Source organism: Plodia interpunctella, chromosome 2 (genome assembly GCF_027563975.2).
Source record: "Plodia interpunctella isolate USDA-ARS_2022_Savannah chromosome 2, ilPloInte3.2, whole genome shotgun sequence".
Classification (NCBI taxonomy): domain Eukaryota; kingdom Metazoa; phylum Arthropoda; class Insecta; order Lepidoptera; family Pyralidae; genus Plodia; species Plodia interpunctella.
The window spans coordinates 644486-671973 of NC_071295.1; the positions used below are offsets into that span (position 1 = coordinate 644486).

General features: G+C 34.9%; 5 protein-coding genes across 6 annotated transcripts; 4 read left to right on the forward strand and 1 right to left on the reverse strand.

The window, feature by feature from the left end:
* The first annotated feature begins 438 nt into the window (after positions 1–438).
* LOC128677637 (uncharacterized) lies at positions 439–2987 on the forward strand. Its single transcript, XM_053758623.1, has 2 exons — positions 439–780; positions 889–2987. The coding sequence occupies exons 1-2, from the start codon at positions 612–614 to the stop codon at positions 2985–2987; spliced, it is 2268 nt and encodes a 755-aa protein (XP_053614598.1). The 5' UTR covers positions 439–611.
* A 1727-nt stretch (positions 2988–4714) lies between these two features.
* LOC128679713 (gastric triacylglycerol lipase-like) lies at positions 4715–6614 on the forward strand. The gene is made up of 2 exons (XM_053762128.2): positions 4715–4892; positions 5291–6614. The coding sequence occupies exon 2, from the start codon at positions 5299–5301 to the stop codon at positions 6586–6588; it is 1290 nt and encodes a 429-aa protein (XP_053618103.1). The 5' UTR covers positions 4715–4892; positions 5291–5298; the 3' UTR covers positions 6589–6614.
* A 137-nt stretch (positions 6615–6751) lies between these two features.
* shop (shopper) lies at positions 6752–22425 on the forward strand. Of its 2 annotated transcripts, none has more exons than XM_053762108.2 (11): positions 6752–7751; positions 8421–8575; positions 10148–10271; positions 14771–14949; positions 15383–15536; positions 16371–16554; positions 18363–18497; positions 19262–19454; positions 20282–20482; positions 21143–21315; positions 21659–22425. In XM_053762108.2, the coding sequence occupies exons 1-11, from the start codon at positions 7726–7728 to the stop codon at positions 21785–21787; spliced, it is 1653 nt and encodes a 550-aa protein (XP_053618083.1). In that variant the 5' UTR covers positions 6752–7725; the 3' UTR covers positions 21788–22425. The 2 variants fall into 2 exon arrangements, with proteins under 2 accessions (XP_053618083.1, XP_053618090.1); XM_053762115.2 differs by having other exon boundaries at positions 18366–18497.
* An 858-nt stretch (positions 22426–23283) lies between these two features.
* LOC128679720 (gamma-butyrobetaine dioxygenase-like) lies at positions 23284–24932 on the forward strand. Its single transcript, XM_053762139.2, has one exon. The coding sequence runs from the start codon at positions 23559–23561 to the stop codon at positions 24783–24785; it is 1227 nt and encodes a 408-aa protein (XP_053618114.1). The 5' UTR covers positions 23284–23558; the 3' UTR covers positions 24786–24932.
* On the reverse strand, positions 24760–25537 carry PolZ2 (DNA polymerase zeta subunit 2). Its single transcript, XM_053762148.1, has one exon. It carries the CDS (start codon positions 25535–25537, stop codon positions 24947–24949), a length of 591 nt encoding a protein of 196 aa, XP_053618123.1. The 3' UTR covers positions 24760–24946.
* Between the last annotated feature and the right edge of the window lie 1951 nt (positions 25538–27488).

Genomic DNA, 27488 nt, shown 5'->3' on the forward strand with positions numbered 1-27488 from the left:
AAGGTCACTTGCGGTTTGGTACGCTGCAAAGAGGCACGGGATTTTCGTACAACGCGTCTGCAGTATTTATACGAAATACGATAAATAAAGTGAAGTGTGTTAAAAATGAGTAATAAGTATAAGAAAGATTATTCAAAACTACATTCAAGAGGTCGAAAATTATGCGAAATAGCACTAAAATCGACAACTTCAAGAAATGATACTGTTGTTTCCGAATCATTTTCTGATAACGAAGACTTGGCGTTGCTAATTAATGATGTAGAAGAAATCGGAAGAGTACTAGGTAAGTATAATAACAATGTTTTTTATTATTATTAAGTTTTGCCTATCTTTTGCCACTAGCTAAATATTAAACTATAGTAAATATCACATACGATAGTTTACGTCATTCATTTGAATTAAAAAAGTATCGTATTTCTCACATACCATTTTTTACATTGTCCACAAAACTTTTTTTTTATCGTATGTAATACATACGGTTATTTACGTGGTTTATATTGATATATTCGTTAGTGTATGAACACTTACGGTAGTTTACATTGTTTAATTATAATATTTATTTGATTGTAATTTTTAGTTACGATTGTTTACATCTTAGTTGCAAATTAAAGATGTATCTTATGTATAATTTTATTAAAATAAACATGACAAACAGACGTGACTTAAATGCTAATGGAATTACTTACTTGCTATTTTTATTTTTTTCAGATTCACCATTGCCGGAAGGAGCAGATTTATTAGAAATTGAGGCAATTTCTAATATGATCAGCTTTGATGCTGGTATTTTTATGCAATATTTACGACTAACTTAACATCTACTGATACGATGATTGCATTTTTATTTTTTAATAGGTATGTATATCACTACATCATTTTCTATTTTTTCAGGAACAGATTTAAGCGACAACAACAATTTGCCCGCAACTTTAAGTGATCTCTCGCAGCATTCACCTGTTCATAAGATACCTGACGATTTATCACCAAGGTCTTCAGACACACATTACCCGTCTTCTCCTGAATGTACTACTAACCATTTAGATATAGATTGTTGTAATGATTTTTGCCCGTACTTTATTGGTGATGAGATACGCGAACCACTGTCTCAACTATCTAATTTTACTGGTTATTCGACACCCCAAGCAAACACGCCGTTAACGTGCTTTAGTGATGTTACATCTACCCCCGATAGAAAAAAGGTAACAAGAAAAGACAAGGGTAACATTAGAAGACAGCACAAGAATGAGTGGATGGATGTAAAGAGGAAAAAAAAGATAAATCTCGGTAAGGCGTACGTGACTCGTAAAGGTATATATAAACCAAAAAAAGAAATAAAATCGCCATGTAAATGCCGATTAAAATGTTTCGAAAAAATATCAACTGACCAAAGAAAAGCAATTTTTGAGGCTTTCTGGAAATTAGGCGATCATCATAAGCAATGGATTTATGTATCCAACCTGGTAAGCCAAAATCATAAGCGTAGAGTTTATGTTGATACCCAGTCCCGGCGAAAATATACCATGAAATATAGATTACCTCTTCCCGATTCAGATAGTTCAGATGAAAATAACTTGATAGTTTGCAAAAAACAGTTCTTATCTACGTTGTCAATCAGTGAACAATTTGTTTACACAGCAATACAGAAGACAGACTCTTCAACAGGTACTGTTACTACTGATAATCGAGGCAAGCACCAAAATCATCCTTGCAAAATGTCTGCTGATGTCAAGAAAAGTGTATGTGACCATATTGAATGCTTGCAACCAGTAGAGTCCCATTATACTCGAAAGGATAACTCTAAATTATACTTAGATAGTGATTTAAACTTTCATAAGCTCTTCGTTATGTACAATGAATGGTTTGATCCTATTATTTACCAATGTAAAGCGGAAACAGAGCGTCAATATAAAACTATTGTAAACGATAGCTTTAAGCTCAGTTTTTTTAAACCTAAGAAGGATCAATGTGACGTATGTCACAAATATAAGATCAGTGAATCTCGCACTGAGATGGATCGTGAAACTTATGCCAATCATATTATTAATAAAAATACGGCACGTGGTTTAAAGACTGCAGATAAAAAGGAGGCTATATCTTCAGGTGGCAAAATAGTCGCTGCCACGTTTGATTTTCAAAAAGTACTGATTTGCCCTTATGGTGAAATAAGCGTATTTTATTATAAACGAAAATTAGCTACCATGAATTTTACCGTGTTCAATTTAGCCCCAAGAACAGCGACTTGCTACATGTGGCATGAGGCAGAAGGTAAACGAGGTGCGAATGAGGTATCAAGTTGTCTGTCAGATTTCATATCTAAAGGAGTAGATGCAGGGGCAGTTGAATTTAGATTTTGGTCAGATAATGCCACAGGGCAAAACCGGAATAGAATAGTTTTCGCAGCTTACATGTTGCTAGCCCAAAAATATAATGTTATCATTAAACATACATTTTTGGAAAAAGGACATACGCAACAAGAAGGAGATAGTGTACATGCATTAATTGAAAGATCTGCCAAAAATAAATGTATCTATACTCCTTTGGAATGGTTTGCATTAGTGCGATGGGCTAAGCAAGACGGAAAACCGTACAATGTTGTTGAGATGGATCATACCAAGTTTTTAGATTATAAATCAATTTTAGCCTCTAAAAATTGGGCTAAAAATACAAACGGAGAAGTAGTTCAATGGACAAAGATAAAAGAAGTAAAGGTTTTTCCTTCTGATCCCAATAAACTTCTTTATAAATATAATTTAGATGAGTCTCAATACATGACTATTGTTACTAGAACGAATACTAGACGACGACAGCAAGATAACACTAATATTCCCCCTCTTTATGATGATGTACTGCCCATATCTTTAGCTAAAAAGAATGACCTGATAAGTCTTTGCAATAGTGGAATCATTCCAGCAGTTCATCATAACTTTTACCAAAGTCTTTCTGTAATTTCCCATAATGCTATTCGTAACACTGATACTGATTCAGATTAAATATTCTTTTGTAATTGATTAGAATTTATTTAAAATATTTTTTTAGTAAAAAAACTAATTTTAGTTAATATGTAGCTTAACCAAGGTTTGAACTTTATTTCATTAATCTTTTTATTTGTTAATTTAGGGATATTCATATATTATTTGCTGATTGGGAGATATTTTTATTATGTTATTCCAATTTCATTTTGAAGTGCGTAGTTCACATTAATAAATAATACTCATAAATCATAAAGACTGAGTACTGAAGTCATAGATTTAAGATAATAGTAAGAAATATTATTTTACTTTATCAAGATGATAAGAATGAAACTGTTTATTTGTTTAAACTCTGGAGAAAGTGTTTATTTATGTCACAATTGTTATATTCTAAAATAATTATAAGAAAACAAAATAGTTTTGTTACAATACTGTTATAAAATGATTCGGTGATTTTTTTATTATGAATAAAACATTCCAAAAATATCAATTGATTTTATGATTAAGTATGTATATAGTAAATACCTTACACTCTGCCTATAGTCATTGTATTTTTTTTTTATAGACATTTAAAACATCCCATAACATACGTACTGAAAAATATATCTTATATTCCTGTAAAAAGCAGTAAGTAATTCATACCACATTTTTTATCGACACATAAACAAAGTAAGTAATCGTATAGCTGAGTTACGATTTTTTGATTGATAAACCATGCCAAGTAAATAGTCGTATAGTTGAGTTACAATCTTTAAAACTTCTTCTATCCAATGTAAACAATCGTAACAACAATATCTCGGAAACTATAATATATTTATAAATGAATGTTATTACATTGTTATATGCTATAGTTCAACTAATTGTAATTAAAAAATCATATTCCTAGCTTAAAATTCAGAGAAACTATACATTATAATCATCTTAATTGCTTGTCCTGTAAAGTTGTATTTTTAGACATACTATAGTATACGTGGGAGCCATCGATATATATATATATATATATATATATATAAGTCGTCACTGTCGCACTAAATAAGTATATATATATATATATATATATATATATATATATATATATATATATATATATATATATATATATATATATATATATATATATATATAATACTTATTTAGTGCGACAGTGACGACTTATATATATACATACATAACATGTCTCATCTCCGCATGTTCGTGGTATCGTTCGGTGTTGTGAGACCGTTCGGCCGATTCGGCTGTGATTACACAATCGTCTGCCCGACGTGAACCCCCCTTGGAAGTTAAAAGTCTGAACTAATCCTCTTTTCGAAAAAGAAAATTGAAACATTTCTTTGTTTCTAATCGGTTGACAGACCGGTTTCGATATACAAAAAATGTGTACAATATACACTCAATACTTGTTAATAAATTCAACTTTATTAGGGTTCAACAACTCCTAAAAACTTGTATCTATTCTGTGTACCTATCTATGCGTCACAGACTTAGGTATTAATCTAGCATTGGCTTTTATAATAACTCATTCTTTATTTCGGACAATATTAAGTAAAATAGTATAACAAAAAAATTGTACATAAATGTTAGTAACAATGTTATTAAAACTGTCTTATGGTTACAAGAATATATTTTGTGGATCAAAATTAGGTATTTATCGATTTCATGACACGCCGTGGCCTTGAAAATTATATACAGAATGGCGAAACCAATGCTGGCAAATAGATACTTATATTCTACTAAAATTACAATGACAATGATCAAACAAGTGCTTAGTTACGACGTTATCATTTAATTTATAGCAGACTTCGTCACTGCTCAAAAAATATTTTACATAAAGTATAAATGCACATACGAAACGTTTCAATCAGTTAGTTTCCTTGTGGTTTCCATGGTTGACATCATTGTATCTTGTTATTGGTCTGGTTTAATTAGGTAAGATATAGATAAATCAATCTTTCCTTTTATAGATCCGTGTTGTATTAGTTAACCCCGGTGCCAGATTATTCTCAAGTTGTCCATAGAAATATGACTGACCTAACTGGATCTCTAGTATTGCCGTCCAGCAGTACGACTGTGACTGCACCAACTATGTAAAGTAACAGTCTATTAGACAGTCTATTAGAGTACAGGTAATATTTTCATGACTTTTTTTCACGACTAGGATTGGAACCTGGACCCTATCGACCTCGGGTGATTATATTCACAACTTTCAGTGGCAGACCCCAGGGTGATATATCTGTAGGTAGAGGTGTTAATACATGCATGCCAATTACACTTGCGTGCACATTCGATTGGATTCGAAAACGATGTTAGTACCTCTTATGTTTCAGAAAACAAAATGATTTTATTACAAATCATTCCAACACTGATATCACTTCACGTGGCACGTGCAAATATAGTGCAAGTAGTGGAATCTAAACTAAATGCAGAAACGGCGAAAAGTAGTCTCGTCAACTTCACTGAACTATTTGGCTACTCCCCACGTACAAACCTCAACTTTACCGAACTCGTAAAGTACGACGGCTACCTAAGCGAATCGCACTATGTAACAACAAGCGATGGGTATATTTTAGCTCTCTACAGAATACCCCTCAAAGATTCATGCCCACAAAACAGTAGCAAACTTCCCATTCTCTTCACTCATGGACTTTACTTGAGCGGAGATGACTGCATTATCCCAGGACCAGGGAAAGCCCATTGCTACATCTATGCCGATAACTGTTACGACGTTTGGGTTCCCAACAACCGCGGGAACCGCTACAGCAGAAATCACACAACTCTCAACCCGGATAAAGATGCAGTGTTCTGGAATTTCGCATGGGACGACATGGCTACTAAAGATTTGCCAGCTATTATAGACTATATTCTAGACATTACGGGGAAAGAACAGTTGTCGTTTATAGGTCACAGCCAAGGAGTATCCAATTTGATTCTACTTTGCGCTGAGCAACCGAAATATAATACTAAAATTAATGTAGGATTTGGATTGTCAACAACTGCCTGGTTGGATCATTCGCGATTCATAGGCATCTTCCTAGAGGCAGTACTGTCCGTCTTTGCAGATGAATTCAATAATGCAACGAATATAGAAATTCTGGCAAATGGTGGGCTTTTCCAAACCGCTGGTAATTTCTTATGTGGATTCAGCGACGTCGAATACCCCTTTTGCACCTTCCTTCTGTTTTCGGTGTTGGGTTTCAATAAATTCAATATCAAGCCTGATGTTTTAAAAGTTCTCCCAGGACACGTTCCAGCTGGTACATCTTTGAAAGATTTCATCCGTTGGGGACAGATCAGGAAAAATGGATTCACTAAATATGACTACGGGATAAAAGGGAACCTAGTAAAATATGGTGAAAAGATTCCTCCAGAATTCGATTTGAGTGCAGTGTCGATGAAATGGGTATTCCTGGCTAGTTTGAACGATTTTGTTGGTGATCCAAGAGATCAGAAGAAGTTGGTGAATGTGCTTTCAAATGCTGAAATGTGCATTCTTGAAGACAAGCTCTTCGGTCATCTGGACTTCCTATACGCCGATAGCATTCCTGAATTGATTACCCCCAAAATACTGTCTTATTTTGAGACTGGCTCTTATAAATGTGGTACCGATCTAGCTAGTACTATATGAGTCATTAAAATAAATTGCAATTTTAATTAGTTTTCCTAAAAGTTATATCCAAAGTACCTAAGTACTAAGCTAAGGTATTACCGTGAAATTCTATAATTTTAAGAAAAAATTAAAAAAATAGTAACTAATAATAAATTGTAACACAGATAACTGTGACCCGATTCTTGGAGAGGTTTTCCCAAATAATGGGAGACTATTAAAAAAAAGAAGTGAACTGCATGTACGTATACTAGTTATCCCTATAATAAAAGGTAGTGTAGCTAAGTACCTATATTAATACTACTTTAGAGAACCGAAAGCATAATGTAGATCGTTAAGGTTGGCCCCCGTAGCTCGTAATGAGTTTTTAAAGACCTCATGCATGAGACGTTTACTATTCAAATTGAATTTAAATTTCATGCTACTTGAGTCTTCTCTCTAGATGAAACATAGATTTTTGCAAATTGCGAATTTTGTACGCTGCACAATTTGAACAGAACATTTAGTTATATTTCATTGAATTAGTAGGTACTCCGTGGAGTACCTACTAATATCGTTGTACTTATACATTTTTTCCCAGTTAGGTAGAAGTAGGTAGTTACTAAGTATAAAGATGTTTCAGGGAAAAGCGTCTCGCTGACTGTGCCTTAGACTTATCATTGGTCACAATCTTGTACTAAACTGCTTGTAAAATAACTACTATCTGTTCTACCTTCTTCATAAGGAATTATTATCTATAGTAGGCTTTAACTAATTGATCTGATCTCCTATAGTGGATTCTACGTTGTACCTACCAAAACATCATAAAGTTTTTAATGAATAGCTGTACGTATTGTAAAATCTTTGCTGTTCCTATAAATTACACGCTGTCAAAGCCAAGGTCAAAGCTGACACAATATAAAACGTCAGTTCGGTAAAGTATGCCCTAGAGACTTGACAGTTTCTTTCAAGTATTTCCATTGGCGAGATTTGTTTGTGTGTGAGTGATGTAAAATCTTCAATAACTTTCTCAATGTAGACGTGTTATTGTAACTGATAAAATATATTAACGTAATAGATATCCAAGTCTTTATATTTATATGTACGTCAAGGTTAATATAAACAAATTTAATGATAATTTCGGCATTCGTCATTTATTTATAATCAGTGCAACACATCATGTCGCTCAGAACTTTGTTATTTGGGTAAGTTGCCAAATAATATACTAAATTCTCGTCTGAAATACATGTTAATTATAATTCATTACATGTACGTACTTAATGAATTAATTAAATAATAATGCGATTATGTCATTTTATTTTGCATGGTTAATATTTAAATAATTCAATATTTGCGGCTAGTTCGATAAAAATATATATTTATTTAATTAAGCTTTATTGCAAGAAATACAATTTGTAGTTAGTAAAATACTCTATAATTTTAATTTTACCATTAAGTCACACTCCTGCTAAATTTAAAATTATAAAAATAAAAGTATTACATATATATTTATTTAAAGTATTATAATTAGTTTTTCTGGTCCATAGCCCAAACACGAAAATTCTTGTTAATAAATTTTATGTTGACTGTCACAACCTCATGTTTGCATGTGTAAAATCATAGTACTTAACTGCTACAACAGAAAAAAGAAATCTTTTTCTTTAACTGTACCTTATTACCATGTCACATTTTGTGTGTGGTTTGTATCTAACTTAAATAGGTGCTGTGTTGATCACTGGTAAATTGCATTTAAAATTTATTATAAAATCAATCACCAATATTACCTAACATGAAGAGTTTTAAAAAAAAATTACATTCTTTTGTATATTAAGTTGTTAGTAATTTTAAAATTATTTATTTACTGTAATTTTTAGGTCTGTGAAAAGGAATGTTTTTGTGGTGAGTGCCCCTGTGGCCAGGCATGCTAGTTCTGACAATGTAACAAATAACAGAGGAGGCAAGAAGATACAGGCCAAACATATTGCTGCCGTTTTATTTGGGTCTGTGCTGGTTGGCACTGCTATTAAAGGTAGGCTAATTTCTTTACATGTAAAGCGAATAACAGAGCTATGTACCTACTTAATTCTGTCATCTTACTATATCTGTTTGTCACAAATAAAGGATTAGAGTGATTGGTTAATTTATTTCCTAATATGGAGCTGATGTCTACATGAGCTGGTCCAATGACATTGTTTGGGTACTTTGGTGTAACAACTAAATTTTAAAATACAAATAGAAGGCATCTGGTTTTGAGAATCCATACTAATTTATAAATACGAAAGTTAATCTGTGAGACACTTTTGTAACTAAATCACATAGGCTGTTTTAGACGACCTTTGTGGCGCAGTGGTAAAGTGCTTACCTCTTAACTAAGAGGTCCCGGGTTCGGTCCCCGGTCGGGTCATGATGGAAAATGATATTTTTCTGATTGGCCCTGGCCTTGGATGTTTATCTATATATGTATTTCTTATAAAATATAGTATTGTTGTGTTAGTCTCCCATAACACAAGTCTAGGTAACTTAAACTTACTTTGGGTCTAGCTCAATTTGTGTGTTTTGTCCTAATATAAAAAATAATAAAAAAGATTTGATAAATATAGTTAAATGTCAAGAATTCTAACAACATGCAACAGCAGGTAGATTTATTGGCAACAGCTAGGATTTAATCTAGGTTTCGACATAGTAAGTAATAAATCTAATCAATATTTATGCCACAGGTAACTATTTACTAATTTACAGTTATATCAAATAGACGAAAAACAAAATGGCTTCTATCCAGAGAGCCCCAAGATTCAGGTATATCCAATTTGGAGACCTGACAGGTGGGGCAACCCCAACTTGCTGTCATATTGTGCGTCATCGATATTAATTTACCATGTTTAATTATTGTAGTAGTTATGAGTTTCTGTCGGCATTTCTTCTCAGCAGTGGTCGTTCCGAAATGCCAGTAGTTTGTAGCTTGTGAGAAATAACTATAAATATAAAAATTGACGAGAAAAAGTGCCTGTGAAGGTCTAATAATTTCTGAATAAATGATTTTAATTTGAATTTGTAGTGTGTCTTTCTATTGTGTGTATTGTTCATTTTTTGTTTTCATTTTCAGTAGCTAGTAGTATTGTAGTGTGTATTTATTTATTCAATTGAAAACATACTACAAAAAAATGGATAACAAAAAAAAATGGTCCAGTTAACCATTAGGAATACAATACAAAGTTCTTTATAGTTTTTTAGTTCTTTAGTGTTATGTAATAATAATAGAGAAAGATGATTTAATTATATTTAGCTGTAAATTATTCAACTGTATATTTGTGTTAACACAATCATGCCATCCGGTTTTAATCATGCTTTTTTAAATGTTGTACTTATTTAGAAGCACATGCAGCAATAATATATATTCTTATTTTCGTGGTTTTAACAACATTCTGAATAGCCGAGTGACAGAGCGAGCTTGGCGAGGAGAGCAACGAGGCAGTTACCTCGGTTGGCAAATCGTGCCTCGCCCGAGGCAATCTTAAATGCTGCCCCACGTGACCGTGCCTCAGCCCAAGCCTTATGAATACTTCGGACAATCTTATATTTGTGTCCTGCCTTTTGTTTTCAGATCAGTTTCCAGTGCAAAAACTTGACAAGAAATCAAGCATTAAGGAAGGAACCTTCGTAGCGGGAGACAAGAAGCCAGGGCTGCCGGTGTACAGAGTAGAGGAGGTCAGCAAACATGATAGCAAGTAAGTACAATACTTTTTTTTATCCAGAGCCTGGTAGATGTGAGATATAAATGCCCCTAATTATGGTTTGCATTCTATCCACGTGACATCACCAGTGACCACCTTTCTACATTCCCGTCAAAATTTGAAAAACTTTTATTTCTCTTTGATTCTCCCTTAAGCCTAACCTACCTACCTCCCTAAGTGCTTTAGGTATATTTTATTGGTAGCTCGTAAATTTGACACAAGTGTGACCCATAATGTATTTTGTGACACATTATGCACACCAAAAATTCCGATATATTTACCTAAATAATATGCCGTCTGCACGCTATCGCCGAACTCGGACAGATTCCGATGCGAAAACACGAACATTGAGTATAGTTTGTATGAGAGCTTTTATTTCTCGCAAAGAAAAACCAGCAATGCTGATTCCGTCAAAGTTTGCCGAAGTGTTTCGTTATAATTTATAGCTTGTTACAGATAAAATGATATCGAAATCTCATTATTGCCGCCCCGGGCAGATGTTGCCCGGGGCTTCGCTCCCTTGGGAATTTTGAGATAAAATATAGCCTATAGCAATCTCGGATAATGTACCTTTTTAATGGTGAAAGAGTTTTCGAAATCGGTTCTGTAGTTTCGGAGATTACCCGCCTCAAACATACAAACTCACAAACGCTTATCTATTTATAATAATAGTATAGATATAGATATGGCAGGTGAAGCTGACGTCTCACTCAACACGTCATCGGACATAGAGACACATAAACTAATGAAACATCTCATCACTAGCTAATACACACCGTTCTCAGCTCTTCAGTATTGGCACGTAGAGGTTCCCGGGTGATTTTAGTGGGTCCAAGTCACATTTCGCTTCGGTTCCTGTCGGGAGCGAGATACGAACACGATATGCGAAGGTATATTCACCTCGTTAAAAAAAAGTAGTTCACATTCAAAAAATCTTTATTTATCTCCACAATCTTTCTAGAACCGTGTTCCTAAATATAATTAATACAAGTATTATTATGAATACGAAATGTAAGTAAGAAACTGGTGTCTGAACTAAGCAGAGCCTGTATCTCAGAACACCAGCCTCTCCCCACTAGGAGTAGGACAAGGAACAAACAGATCTATTCACTCGGTGGCACCATAACCCTTAGGCTACCGGACCCTAAGTCCACTTTTACATTCAGACATATTACACCAGATGAAATTATATCTGCTTTTAAAGCCCTAAATGTTAAAAACACTGAGGACCTGTGGGGGTTTTCCGTCTCAGTATTGAGCAGCATTATTGACCTGATTGCTCCTCACCTAACCATAATATTCAATAAATGTATATCTGAAGGCGTGTTCCCAGACTTAATGAAAATAAGTAAAGTAATTCCTCTATTTAAACAAGGCGTTAAACATGATCCCACAAACTATAGACCTATTTCTATATTACCCACTCTAAGTAAAATATTTGAAAAAATTATTTTCAGTCAACTTGTGTCGTATTTTAATATAAATAAAATTTTACATAATCGTCAATACGGTTTCACCAAAGGTCGTTCAACTACTGATGCAGCAGCCACTTTAGTCGAAATAATTAATGAAGCTTGGGAATCCAAGCAAGATGTCGTAGGTATTTTCTGTGACTTATCGAAAGCTTTTGACTGTGTAGATCATAATATACTCAAAAATAAACTTCAACATTATGGTGTCACTGGCGCGGCTCTTAGTGTTCTTTCGTCTTACCTAGATAATAGAACACAGAGAGTAGAAATTAACAAAACAATTTCCGATAGTGCACCTGTTCACATAGGCGTACCTCAAGGCTCCATTATCGGTCCCTTTTTATTTTTGATTTATATTAACGACCTCCCATGCCTTGCCCAACATTTATGCGAAGTAGTTCTATTTGCAGACGATACATCCTTATTATTTAAAGTCGATAGAAAAAGTGAAAACTATAACTTTATAAGTAATAGCATGTCGGTAGTGCTTAACTGGTTTACAACCAACAACTTAGCTCTAAATACAGAGAAGACAAAATGTATTAAATTTTCTCTCTTAAATAACTCGCACAATGTTATACCTTTAACAGTAAATGGTAAAGCTCTGGAATGGGTACATAGTACTAAATTCCTGGGCATTACTGTGGACGACAAATTAAAGTGGGATAAACATATTGAAATCACGGCCAAAAAACTTAGTACGGCAGCTTTTGCAGTGAGAAGGATCAGACAGTGTACGAACATAGATACAGCTAGACTTGTGTATTTCAGCTACTTTCATAGCATTATGTCCTACGGACTATTAGTTTGGGGTAATGCAGCTGACATAGGAAAAATTTTTGTATTACAGAAAAGAGCTATCCGTTTTATTTATGGGTTAAAACCTCGAGATTCTCTTCAAGAACTCTTCAAATTAATTAACATCCTCACTGTGGTATGTCAGTATATCTTTGATGTGCTTATTTTTGTCAAATCAAATTTACATTTATATAAAAAATTAAACGAAGTAAATAGTGTAAACACTAGAAATAAGCACAAACTTTGTATGAATAGATTCAGGCTTAAAAAGGTTCGGCGGTCTTTCGTGGGTCAAAGTGTAAAATTATTCAATAAACTCCCTGCAGAGGCTATTAATCTGCCAATGAAAAATTTTAAAATTTATGTTAAGAAAAATTTAATGGATAAAGCGTATTACACAATTAACGCCTATTTGACTGATAAAAACGCTTGGATCCTCCCGACAACTTTGCCACTCCACACATGATCTCCTAATTTTTATTTTACTGTTTTTTATTATTTTATTCACAATTTTGAATTTTGTTATAATAATTCGTATGGCATTTAAATTTTATTTGTAAAACATGTACGTGATTTGTGATCTTCAAGTGTCTGAATTATACTTCTATTTCGACGAATAAGAATTGTAATTATGAAGTCATGGGAATCGAGTGTGTCATGCTCACTCAAATGGTCAATCTGGTGGTGGCGTCGTGGGCCGGGTCGTGAGGTTCCCTCTATTATGGTTGAGCTACGCGATGGCTGTCCCATGCGTCAACTCGTGAACGGGTGCTGCCAGAGGGAACTGGTCATCTCGTTTCTCATATATTTTCATGTAAGTTAATTGTGTTTCACATCGATATATATATATATATATATATATTATAATCAGCACTCGGATCACAATCATAACCTGTTTTGATATACCTTTTGACTATGTACATTATGTACTTTTATATATTATTAGAAAGAAAAGAAAAAAAAAATTTTTTTGTAAGAAACAATAATGGTAAGCCGATCTGGCATGATAGGGACCAACACTGTTCAAATGAGTTTCTTTCGGCATTTCTTCTCAGCAGTGGTCGTTCCGAAATGCCAGTAGTTTCTAGCTTGTGAGAAATAACTATAAATTTAAAGATTGACGAGAAAAAGTGCCTGTGAAGGTCTAATTTCTGAATAAATGATTTGAATTTGAATTTGAATTTGAATTTGCTAAATAGGCTGCGGCCTAGGAAGCGAAATATCTTACATTCCTATGCACTATTGATCTATCATCATTGTATAACTATACTCGAAATATTTCAACTAAATTTATCCCATACACACAAGCGGGTCAAGTCATGTTAAGTTATTATTTGCGGTCAACATTTTGCGGTCATAGATAGACATTTAGCCACGCGATACAGCCAGTTTTTCACATTTATCATTTCAGACGAACAATATCAGTCGGTCAATTTTCATTGCGTATTCTAAGTTATGTCTTCATAAAACTGTTTACAGTTAGTGAGACAATACGTAGTAAATCTTGAAATCTTCGTCTTAGTATCAATTGTGGTCGTAATTAACGCAGTAATTAAAAATACTTAATGCTGATTGATGTTTAGAAAGAGCTATTTTTGTTGTTTGCTTTTCCCGCGGTTTCGTAAGCGCAATTATTTTTTAAATGGGATCCTTATTTATTTACTATTATCCGCTGTTATACGAATACTTTATTATATGTTTAAAGCATGTGAGCATTTTTTATCAGCCATAAAGCAGATTGGAGCACAGAATTCGCTAAAATTATAATACAATAACAGTTAACGTTAAGATAATGATTTAATATGATAAAGTTTCCAATTTTGGTCGTCGGGCCGAACACCAAGTACCGTCGAGCATGAATACTATTCATACTGCATCAATATAGAATAGTTGCTCTTGCCAATTAACATTTGTACGATAACACACTAGTGTTAAACACGCATCAATATTAAAATTATTTCTTCTTCTGATTTGTGAAGACCATTAATAAGAATTTCTAACAAGCACATTGTTACAGGAATTGTGCGGCGAGTAGTTCCGCCCTAGAATACGATCACTCCATATCCTACCGTGGATGTCGTATGAGGCGACTAAGGGACACAAAGCCATAACAGTTTATAGGCAACGATAGAATTCGCAAAGAGGGTTGACGCCAGGCGGGCGGCCGGTTGTAAAATCATAGCCAATTCTTTTGAGCGCCACAGCTCTTTCTCATTGTTACAGGAACAGCTTCTGGGTGACGTACCGTCATGGCGTGTATGACGTCACGAAGTTCGTGTCCTCCCACCCCGGCGGGGAGCAGATCTACAATGCGGCGGGGCTCAGCATAGAGCCCTTCTGGAATGTCTATGGCATGCACAAGACTAAGGAGGTGTTTGAGCTCTTAGAAACTTTTAGAATAGGTGAGTTTGATCCGTAGGTAAAAGAAATATATATATATATATATATATATAATAGATTTGTCCTAGCAGCCCGGGTCGTATGAACAAACCATGTAAGTACTTTACATAGTTTAGATTTAGCCGTCAGTCTAATTTATTACACGTCTATGTCAACATCTATAAATTTTTCACAATATGCCGACTTCAGTGGTTATTTGTACAACACAATCGGCAAAGTGAACATGCGTTCCTATTGGCTAGAATTGAATGCATTACCATATGAATGGTGCGATTTGACAAATACATCGATAAGCCGCGCGAAATTGAATTTAATGGAAAATTAAACGTTGAAAACGCAACACCATCCATTTGGTCCATATCGTGCCAAAAAGACTTATAATTTTTTTAAATATAAATATATATGTACTTAAATTGGTCCTTTCCATTGTTCCAGGAAACCTTCACGACGACGACATAGTAGATCATAGCGACGAAGAATTATGGGTCAAGGAACCCTTCAGAGACAAGAGGCTTATAGTGAAAACAGCCAAGCCGTTTAATGCTGAGATATCGCCTAGACACCAGGTGGACCACTTCGATACGCCCAAGTACGTACTATATGTACATATATATTGGTAATCTACATCATTCTATATCCTAACTATAATAATAACTATATTAAGGTTGTTTGTTACCTCTTCACGCTCTATCTACTCAACCAATCTTCTTGAAATTTTGCATGAGTTTGAAGTTGGTACGGACATAGGGTACTTTTCATCCCGGAAAAATAACTGCCTCCGTGTGAAATCACGCGGGCGAAGCCGCGGGCAAAAGCTAGTATATCTATATTATGTATTTTATGTATATGTATTTTATATAATAAAACTGTAATGTTTGTTCGCGCATCACGTAAAAACTATACTGGATGAAATTTGGTGCGATATTCACAGTTATACAGCGGATGGTTTAAATTAAAATCTAGTACAAGTTTTATCGCGATACGTTGCTTAGAATCCGAGATGTTGATAATGATAAGTTATGAGCGGACACATGAATCAAACGCGGGCAAATCCGCGGACAAAAGCTAGTCAAGAAATATTTATCTCCTCAACCAATTTTCGTTAATGTCGATGGCCTCGTAGCCGAATTGTATTCATCTATTTCGTTCTTTCTCACGTTCCGATAGGCAGAGTAATCTGTCTACCCCGTAACGGATACAGACGTAATACTGTATTATCAATTCATTTCCCGATTGTTTTCATGTAATTACATTTTCCAAATTTAGCCAATAAACATTTGTGACTTTTATAAGGTTTCGCAACTCTCGGCTCTGTCGATCCCTTTAGCGACACGGACGTTTAAAAAATATTCAGAATTTAGTCAATAAGCATGTGTTGACGGTTGACGTCTACAACAAGAAACATAACCTCAAATGTGTATAGCGAACTGTTCTACGTCCGGCAACACATGCCGGTGCCGGAGCTGGATCAGACGCACAAGCTCCGCGTCGACATCGAGGGCGCGGGCTCCCGTCAGTTCTCGCTGCGAGAGCTGGACCAGTTCCCGAGGCACTCCCTCAGGGCGGCGCTCATGTGCGCGGGGAATCGCCGGAGTGAGATGAACCAGGTAATTATAAATATTTTAAACACCAGTAAAATTAATTTTCAACCCCGACGAAGGAAAGGAGATATAAGTTTAACGTGTCCGTCTGTGTATGTCTGTCCGGGGCGTCGTAGCAGCCAAACGGCTGAACGGATTTGGATCTAGCTTTTTTTTACTTGAAAGAGAATATGATCGAGAATGTTCCTAATATTTGGTAAATGTTCAGTCGTTTGGAAATCGTCAGCTCTTTTATAGCACATAAATGACAAAAACTTCGGAGGGTTTTTTAAATTTTAAATTTAGGAAAAGAAGTAAAGTAACGTAACTCACGTTACTTTAAATATAATGAAAATTCATGAAAAATCAGAAATAGATATTCACAGCTATCTGTCAGTAATTATTAAGCCGCGGCGCGGACATATTCGCGTTCGTCTTGAAGTGAGTCTACTAAGAGACTAAAACTATGGTCGACTTTTCCGTGAGTGAAATACCCGTATTTTTTATGAATATGTAAGTTTGTTGATACATTTTTCTTATATATATTTACACAACGCGTCTCACACCATGTATGTTCAAGCTTGGAATGTTCGTTTAATGACCTTAGGTCCGTATTTTAAAGTAACTATGTAAAAAATAAATTTTAATGTAATTTTTTGTTCCTCTGTGATGGTCCGACGTCTGCGTGCGTATCAGTAAGTACTCTTCGATGTAGAAGAAACAATTTGTGTGTGTGTATTTATTGTTTTTACGCGAAATATGATGTAGACAATAGTACCTATATTAATAGTTTTTGTTTCTTTGCGATTTCTTGATTTTAGTGAGTGCTCTATTATTTTATAGTGTAGGTATGTTGTGTATGCGAATGGGCTTTTTTACCATAAGCCTTATTGCTTTAGCGTATATAAACTGATAATAAATTAATCAAAAGTAGTTTTAACTTTAAAAGCCTATTAATATTCTTTATTTATGTGTAGTGATATAAAGTTTTTGCAAAATAGAAAATACTTGTAATGCACGCTGGTTATAAGTTTGAAACTCAAAGAGAGCTGTTGTAGACATGCTTTACAAAAGTGCAAACATTTATCTTTTGTTAAATGTTAATGTACTAACCATATTTAATGTAATAAAATTTATTAATCCATTGACAACGAATTACTAAGGAAGGAAGTTGATAGGTAGCATAATATTTAACTACTAAACTTAGTTCACTGCTTAAACCGAGTGAATTTCGCTTAGTTAAAAATAAGCGTATTGTATCTGTAATATATGTATATGTATATGCTAAAACTAGCTGTTGCCCGCGGCTATTCCCTCTCTCCAGCTCTGAAACTATCTCCACACCAAAAATCACCTTAATCCATTGCTCCGTTTTCACGTGAAAGACGAGCAAACAAACACAAATTTCACATTCATAATATAGCAGCTGTTTGATTTATTAATTAGTAAAGTAGGGTAATATTTAAGTAACGATTAGTTTATCTGTTCTGTTGTACTAATATAATTATTTTTTTAATAAATTTGTCAATATCGTCCCGCCGCCATCTTGTTCTGGGTCTGCCTTTTCTAATAATATTAACTAACAGAAATTAACGGATAATATTCTCCGATTAGTTCTACTAATATATAGAGCCGAACGACAGTAATGAACGAACAAAACGAAAATAACATCTTTGAAAACTATATTCAATTATCGTCTTACAAAAATCAAATTGTTGGAAAAAGGAAACTATAAATAAAAATAATCTATCAACGCGCCACAGGGAGGCAACGTGCCCAAGACACTAGCAGCGTTGGAAAATTAGGAGTTTCGTTAACAATGTCGTCGTTCATAGCAGGTCAAGCCAGTGAAGGGTATCAGCTGGGCCGGCGGCGCCGTCAGCAACGCCGTGTGGTCCGGTGTGCCGCTGCGGCTCGTGCTGCAGCATTGCGGGGTCGACCTCACCGACACCAGGGGCAAGCATGTCATTGTGAGTCTTTCTGTAGAAAATATAAAACACACATGTACAGGGTTACTGGTATCTAGCGCATAAACTTCCAAAGGCGCATATGGTTCATGGAGACGTAACATATTTTGTTCTACGACTTTTGTCTAAATGTAATAGTTCCTTTTTTTGTTTTCATGTCGTTTCTATAAAACGTTAACTCTATGTTCGATTCCGCCATATAACGGTACTGTACTGTCTCGTGTTGCTTGGCTATTACCTACATAGAGTTGAGATGTGTAGAATCGAAATTTAGATTGTTTTTTTTTTATAAGAAAAAAAAACTACGTATCACGAAAAGTTGTAAAAGTTGCTTGCTTTGATGTATCCCTGTATATTATCATGCCTGTTTCCCATGGGAGTAGGGCACTTGCCACAATCCTGACAAATCTCACTCGCTTCCTTTAAACTGATCAATATCTTCGTACATGATTAGGTACTCTCTCTAAAAACAATACCCTTTCTTTGCAGTCGGGTAAAAGTAAAACACTACGGAAAAGTGTTACGCTAATCTAATCCAGAGGTAGGGTTAAAAAATCGCCATTAAATATGTAAGATTCGGCTATGATTTTACAACCGACGCCTGTCTGTCGTTAACCCTCTTTACAAATGCTATTGTTACACATGTCAAGGCTTTGTCGCCTCTTCCCTTGGTCGCCTCATACGACGTCCACGGGAAGATATCGAGTGGTCCAATTCCACGGCTGTAAACCACACGTGGCACGTATTATTTTCATTAATTATCCAAGTTCACGGGCGCCGACATGGACGCCACCGGAGTCAACTTCAGCACGTCGATACCCCTGAGCCACGCGGTGGATCCGGCGGCCAGGGTACTGCTGGCCACGCACATGAACGGGGAGCCGCTGCCGCGCGACCACGGGAGCCCGTTGAGGGTTATCGTGCCAGGAGCGCCTGCCGTACGCAGCGTCAAGTGGCTAGGTAATTTTAAAGTTTCTATTGCAGTTAATTAACCTCTAGGTAATTTGTTTTCTGTTGCAGTTTATTTAATTACTTTAAACAACTTCTGAAAATCTTCTCAAATTCTTAAAAATTCTTCTTAAATCTTCAAATCATTTATTCAGAAATTAGACCTTCACAGGCACTTTCTCACGTCAATTTTTATATTAAATAGAAATTACTCACAAGCTTATAAGAAATCTCTGATTATATAGGCTTAGTTGTCCTATATTTTGTTCCTTTCGCTCTTTTCAGTATATCGCATTGAACGAACGAGACAAAAAGTTCTTAGAATAACTATTAATGATTGATTTTTATTAATATTAAGGGGGTATTGTATTATGACTGTCAACGACAACCACCAATTGAAGCGCTTTTGCCCTAAATTTCTCATTAAATAATTTAGCAATACAACCGTTATATATAGTATTGTTTTTATGCCTAATTTTCATTACCATACTAGCGATATTAGTGGCGGTTCAAAAAGTTTCATAAGGTCAAAAATCGGGAGTGTAAACTTAGTTAAATAAATATTAACTTGAGTAATTGTCTAACGACAGCTGTCAATGTCAACAAAATACCGCCTTTTTATTTGTCAAAGGAAAAAACGGTCTATGATTTTTGGCATTACACGGAGACGACGAAACCAAAATATATTTTATTGAATCCCTCGATATTTCCCCATAATCCTTAAGATCACATCTTTTCAGTAGTCGTTCCTTTACAATATTCTCGCTATATTCTAGCGCGACAGCGTCAACCCTATCAAATTACTATCGCCCTCGACACAAGCTTAATCCTTTCCACAGAGTCAATAACGATAGGCGAAGACGAGAGCCCCTCGCACTGGCACCAGAAGGACTACCGCGCGTTCAACCCCTCCAAGACCTGGGACACCGCAGACTTCAGCACCGCGCCGCCGGTATACAGCCTGCCCGTGACGTCGGCCATCTGTGACCCCCAGAACGGGGACACCGTCGAGGTTGTCAAAGGGCGCATACAGCTCAGAGGTTAGTATGAACTATGGGCGATGTAAATAAAATCTGTCACCAGTGTTAGAAATACATATTCGATAAGAAAGAAAGACTGAACTACATATCATGAAGATGTAGGTAATTCTGGAGCCAGCACTACTAAGAACTTTTTGATGAAACATACAGATATTGCTATCTCTTTCCTATTATCCTATTTTGACATATAAAATACCAACTCTTTGTGTTACACAGATGTACCTGCGCAGAAATCAAACTGGAGCAGTTCTATTCTAGGAATCACACTCCATGACAATATGACGAATGACAACTTGAAACAATCTATTAAAATCTAAATCGATCATTTATCCAGACCAGAAATATTTTAGTTTAAAAGAAAAATATTCCACTTTTCTTTCTTCTCAGCATCATCAAAATTTAAATGCTAGGTTAGGCTTCTGTGTATTTCTTTCCATTACCAACTGTTTTACTTCTTGATACGACACGACGACGTTTACTTTTACGACTCCATCAATGTTGTTGCTTAAATAGTCGTCGTGTCGTGTCATGTTACATATCATTTTCTATCTTTTTCCTTCAATAGTTTTAAGAATGTTGCGTTTTTTTCCTGTTCTATTTAAGACCTATTCCTTCGTTTATATTCCTTACATCTAGCTCAAGCTTTTCTTCATTCAACAGGTTACGCTTACTCAGGTGGTGGGGCGAAAATTCTTAGAGTAGACATCACCACAGACCATGGCAAAACTTGGTTAGAAGCAACACCGGTCGCAGTCGACGACGCCCCACCCAGAGAACATTACGCTTGGACTCTATGGACTGCGGATGTTCCAGTAGACAAAAGCCAAAGCGAGGTTGGTTGAGTTCTATGTACTGGGAATAAGGTTCATTTTTGTTTAAGCATCGGCCGGTCTTACGTCAAATCGCGTTCAAATTTAGACTACAAGAGAATTAAGGCCATTTTCGGGTAAAGAAAGAAGGGTTATATGGATTGCTGAGGTTTTTTATCTATAGAAATGTAGAGATAAACCTTAGGGTTGTTGAGTTTTATATACTTGAAATAGATTATGAATTATATATGTATAAATTATTTTTTTATAAAGACCTTGGACTTCGTGGATTCACAGCTCCGAATGACTTCGACGATGAGAGACTAACATGGAAGCTTGCACAACTTACAGGTACAATATTTTTCAGATGGAAATATGGGTGAAAGCGACTGATAGCAACTTCAACACTCAACCGGAGAGGTTCGAAGACATCTGGAACATTCGAGGCATCCTCAGCAACGCGTATCATAGAATCAAAGTGAAACTAAAACATTAAATTGTAACTACTTAGTAATGTGTAGGTTCTTTTACCGCGCTGTGGGTTATTGTTTTGGCTTGGTGCGTTTTGTTATTATTGATCTGTTAGTATTGACAACACCGGTCAAGTGCGACTTGGACTCGCACGTAGGTGGGAAGGTAAGTTTTTTTTGTTATTTACTCTCACCTCCGTAGGGGTTGGGATTTCCAAAAATATGCAGCTTGGAAATAATAAGATTATTTTCGTTGCAACTGTCTAACCAATCAATAGACTACTACATTTAAAAAATATTATGAAACTACTAGGCGTTTTGTATTATATATTTTTCTATATAGTACATACCTCTTACTTCATGCATTGATTGTATATGGAATAAAATATTTTGGATATGCCCGACTTATGAAAACAATTAATATGATGAGTTGTAATGATAATTTAGGACATTATAGTTTTTTGTGGTGCTATACTATAAATATTATAAATTGTTGCGTCATTTATTCGAAATGTCAGTAGATTTAAAGCCAAAGTACACTAGCATTTAAGGCAATACAATTGCAATTTAAGCAAATTTACAAAAGTAAGAGAGATAAATGCGAATTCATATACTGTTAACTTATTTATATAATTACTCATATCATAGATATTTTTGAGATGTACTTCTATTTTTTATTTCACTCCCAACAGTTATAGTCAGTCGAGAAAGTGGAGAAAATGGGTTTTTAACGAACTACATTTTTTTGCTATTGCAATACCAAATATATTGTACATTCAGTGTTGTCAGCCAACAGGAGACAGCGCCCTCATTCAATTTCTTTACTTTTGTGACAGACTATAGTTCCTTGAGGCTCCGCAAACTCGCACACTAATGCCACCATAACATTTTTATCGGTTATTTTATTAGCGAAAAAGGAATTAAGTAATCTGAGCTCTTTTTGATGTCCACGGATTTTCGGATTCGTAAATTGTATAATGGAAAACTATAATACTTTCTGACTAATAAAATCCTAAATTATGTACTGTAAAAATATATGTAATAATACGTAGGTAGTGCTAATACTTAATGAAATTGATTAAAACGAAATGGTGGGAGTTTATGCTTATGCCAAATGTATAGACAGTTTCTTCAAACTTTGCTACTTACATAGTTAGTTTTTCATTGCGGTAAATAAAAGTTCTCGTACAAGCAACGTTGATTCATTCGCGTCAGCATCTGACTGAGTTCGGCAATAGTGTATAGCCGGTATTAATATGTCTATATAAAGCCAGTACCTATTATGTTGCATACCTACGTGTAATTTTCGCAACACCATTAATACATCTACCTATCACGACCCACAAACTTGTTTAAACGTGGCGTATCATATACCCAGAGACCGTTTAGCTAAATGGTCTGTGCATATACAAATTTGTACTAGTTATCTAGTTATATCGGGTCATGATGGAAAATGATCTTTTTCTGATTGACCTGGGTCTTGGATGTTTATATATATATGTACTTGTTATAAAATACAGTATCGTTGAGTTAGTATCCCATAACACAAGTCTCGAATTTACTTTGGGGCTAGCTCAATCTGTGTGATTTGTCCTAATATATTTATTTATTTATCTGTGACATAATGGCCGCACGGGGCCTTTCTAAATCTACGCTGTCTTCCATCTGTCCACATCTAATTGTTTATTTAAAACAAATGATGTAACAACTAGCTTTAATTAATTCTACAAATGTTATCGCATATTTACGTAAATAATTACTGATACGCCGTATTCCAGTGTAGCGAGAGAAGCGATCATGTTTGTTACAAAGCGAGTCCAAAGTGCGCGAATACTAAACCAAGTTACCGTATTTATAAGAAAAATACACAGTTTTGATTCGAAAGGTAAAGTTTTACAAGTGAAAATAAACGGGGAACAGCTAAAATTTCCCTATGTCTGGCTTAGAGATAACTGCCAATGTGATCAATGCTTCCACAAATCAGCCAAAAGCAGGATACTCGACTGGAGCAAATTTAACATTAACGTTAAACCAAAAGAAGTGGTGGAAACCTCAGATTCAATGAAAGTGGAATGGACCGATGGTCACATTTCACAGTATGGAATGAATTGGCTCAAGTATAGAAATTTCAGTCCAGAACATCAACAACAATATAAGCAAGCCATTTTTAAACCTGGCAAGATTACTTGGAACGGTCATCAGTTTGAAGAGATATGCAGTCGACATGATTACAATGAGGTGCTACATTCTGATAAAGCCTTGCATGATTGGTTGCATAAGTTAGCACAATATGGAGTTGCATTAATTAAGAATACTCCAAATTCTGAGACAGCAATCGATGCTGTTGTAGACAGAGTCGGCTTCACAAAACGGACGCATTATGGCATCAAGTTCATAGTGCAAAATGTAGAAAACACAAGCAATGTTGCATACCTATCAAGTAACTTGCAGATGCACACTGACTTGCCATACTATGAATACTGTCCAGGTACAAATTTGTTGCATTGCTTAGTGCAAACAAAAAGTACTGGAGGGGAGAACTTGCTTTCAGACTGTCATTATGTAGCCCATTACATGAAACAGAACCATCCAGAAGAATACAGATTGCTAACTGAAGTAGAAGTGGAATGGAGTGATATTGGTGTAGAACACGGAAATGAATTCTTCAAACTCCACAGAGGGCCTGTTATATGCATAAACAAACTTGGAGAAATTACTAGAATAAATTTCTCTATACCACAGCGTGGGAGCCACTTCCCTGGGCAGTTAGAGATAGTAGAGCCATGGTACAAAGCTCATGGATTGTTTTTAGAATTAAACCACCGTTGTGCAGCTAAATTTAAAACAACTGATGGGGATATTCTCACATTTGATAATATTAGACTGTTGCATGGCAGGAATGCATATGAAGATAACAATAATAATGTAAGAAAATTGATTGGTGCATATATGGACTGGGATGAGATATACTCAAGATTGCGTTGCTTGAAAGTGAAACTTGAAAAATTGGATGGAATTTATTAGTATACAGTTCTGCATTACCGTTAAGTAACTCATACATATAAAACTTAGTCTAAAAATCAGTAGTATTAATTTCATTACTAGTGATTGCAACGTGTATTGCAACATTTTGTTTTATATCCAAATACACTCAAAAGCCGTTCACATAAATAATACTTTTTTAATCAAGTTCCTTGCACTTCAATATAAGTGTCCAATTTAAATTTTCTGATTGAAAATCTCCTTATAGGTATAATCATATCTGTTTCTTTCGCCATCTCATCAACTTCAACTAAAGGAAACTCTTCAAAATCTGGATTTGTGGCGAGAGAAACTGCAGTAGACTCTGTGGTATGAAGGTGTATAGCAAAACTGACATCCTCAGGAAGACCTTCGAATTTATCTGACATGGTCGATAATTTTAAACAGAAAGCCCGTAGATTCTGCTCTGCTTGCACTAAATATGCATCGGTCGTGTCATTAAATTCTTCATTTTTACTCAAATCGAACACAAACTTCAACAGTGGCTTGTAATCATTGTTGGTTATGGAGAATAATATACGATGGAGTTTACCAGCCTTCAGGCACTCGGATGCACTTTTCAAGCACAATTCTATGTATTGTTTGATTTCTGGGTGGACACAATGATAAATTACAATACTGTATTTTTTTCTAGTCTCGAATATGTTTCGTGGGTACACTGACGCATAATATAAAATGTTGTGAAAGGCTACGGCGAGAAACTCTACCATTATTTCAGAAAAACAAGGATCCATTTTATTCTGAAAATGTTTTGAAATTAGGTAGGTACCTACAATACAACCGTACGTCGTTTGAAAAGTTTTTCAAACCGAAACGAAATGCAATTAGAAGGGTCCCGCGCAAAATCTAATTTTCAAATGAATCAAACAAGATTCACTACCTACCTACCTAGGTTACCTAGATTTTCCAATTTTTCTGCGTGACAGTGACAGTTTGACTATGACATTATCATCATATCAGCCATCATAAGTAGGTACCTACCTTTCAGCCAGCCAGCCGTTTCGGTACAATGGAAAATATACTCATACTAGGTACTACTAGACCGCTCATATTGACTGAAACATCGTGATATGTTGGTGCGCGAATTTTAATCGTTGGTGTACATACATGATTTGCCAGGAGCGTGATGTAGTGTGTAGTAATATAAACTTCAGTCAAACGTCATCGTGATTTAATCCTTTTTGGTTAGTTTTATCTATAATGAATCATACTCTGAATTTTGTATTATATAAGGTATCACAGGTTTTGTATTATTAACACATGTTGAACTGTTCTCTTCAAATTTTCATGTAGCAATTATAAAATTTTAGTAAGTTTTATTTTGATTTCTGAAAAATGAATATTTTTAGGAATCTGTATTGAAGTGTAGTCATCTAGAAGACCCATGACTAAGACGAAATCCAACTAGGTTTAGCAACGATACATTTTTCAACAAATATTACGCAAAGCTCAGCGCAGATGGCGAAGGCGCTAAAGGTACACATTGCCAATGGAGGCAAAAAGCGCCAATTTTCAATATTGTTGCAGATTTACGACCACATACCTTCTACGCAATCATGGTGCAAGTTTAAAGAAAAAAGGAAGGATTTAGTGGATTATCCTGAAAATAATAACACTATTTTTTTTTAACAACGGTAGTGACGTCAAAACTTATTTATTGTTGAAAATTCCCCAATACATAACACTACTTTAGGTTGTTGTGCATTATTTGGTGAACTGTGGTCATAAACTGACAAACTTGATTTTGACTGAAGATCTTACCTGTATGAAGTCTATATTTTAATAAGTCTACACGTGAGAAGTGTTCCGACCTTCTTTTCGACCGTTTACTGGCTCGAAAATTTTACAGCGTGAAGCGTATCCCATAGTTTTCGAAGTTTTTTTTATCTTATGGAAAACGATTTTAAAACAAAATATGCTACATTATTGTATATTTTCACAAACGAATGCTTACATAATGAAAGGATTAATAAAGTACTCTAAAATAAATGTTTTAATCGACATAGCAAAAGGCGGCAAAGCTTTTGTGTACCTTACGATACAGTGCTGTACTCTGGTGGGATAAATATGCAGTAATACTCCCTATTTTAAAAAATTAATCTCTATAATCAAATGATTATTATTCTTCTTTTGGGTATTCTGTCAAAACTGGTAAACAAACATAAAAATCTAAAAAAAAATTGTTTCGGTAATGGAATCGGTGAACAATTCAATACAATCTAAAAAATGTAGTTACCTATATTGAAATTACAGACAGACACTTCAATTTCATTTATTTATATGTGATATGTGATGAGCGAAATAGAAGTGTCATAACAAGGAAGAAAAGAATAGACTTGTCTATTCTAAAAGGAAAATGGAATTAAGAAAAACTTCAAATAATTTACATTTTTATTTAATACCATGCTATTTGATGTTAAGAGATTGATATACCTACCACTGCTTCATTTGTCTGGAATTGTTTCAAGTCCCTGAAAACAAAAGCTATGAATAATATACCTACCCTTTTATCATAAAAAAGGCTAAGGAATATTTTATCCCATCTTACAATATCACACTTTTTTTATTTTATCACACTTTACAACATTAGACATTGACAGAATGAGACAAAACATATTTTAGCTTTACTTTTTTATGAAAATGAGGGCAATTCTGTAACTTTCAAACAACTATTTTTGTATGATG

Excerpts from the sequence above, each read along its gene's own strand:
- LOC128677637 (XM_053758623.1), top strand. The coding sequence starts at position 612 with ATGTATCTTATGTATAATTTTATTAAAATAAACATGACAAACAGACGT. Across the intron at positions 781-888 it reads TATGATCAGCTTTGATGCTG|GAACAGATTTAAGCGACAAC; the intron begins GTATTTTTATGC and ends CTATTTTTTCAG.
- LOC128679713 (XM_053762128.2), top strand. The coding sequence starts at position 5,299 with ATGATTTTATTACAAATCATTCCAACACTGATATCACTTCACGTGGCA.
- shop (XM_053762108.2), top strand. The coding sequence starts at position 7,726 with ATGTCGCTCAGAACTTTGTTATTTGG. Across the intron at positions 7,752-8,420 it reads CTCAGAACTTTGTTATTTGG|GTCTGTGAAAAGGAATGTTT; the intron begins GTAAGTTGCCAA and ends TGTAATTTTTAG. Across the intron at positions 18,498-19,261 it reads CCAGGGGCAAGCATGTCATT|TTCACGGGCGCCGACATGGA; the intron begins GTGAGTCTTTCT and ends TAATTATCCAAG.
- LOC128679720 (XM_053762139.2), top strand. The coding sequence starts at position 23,559 with ATGTTTGTTACAAAGCGAGTCCAAAGTGCGCGAATACTAAACCAAGTT.
- PolZ2 (XM_053762148.1), bottom strand. The coding sequence starts at position 25,537 with ATGGATCCTTGTTTTTCTGAAATAATGGTAGAGTTTCTCGCCGTAGCC.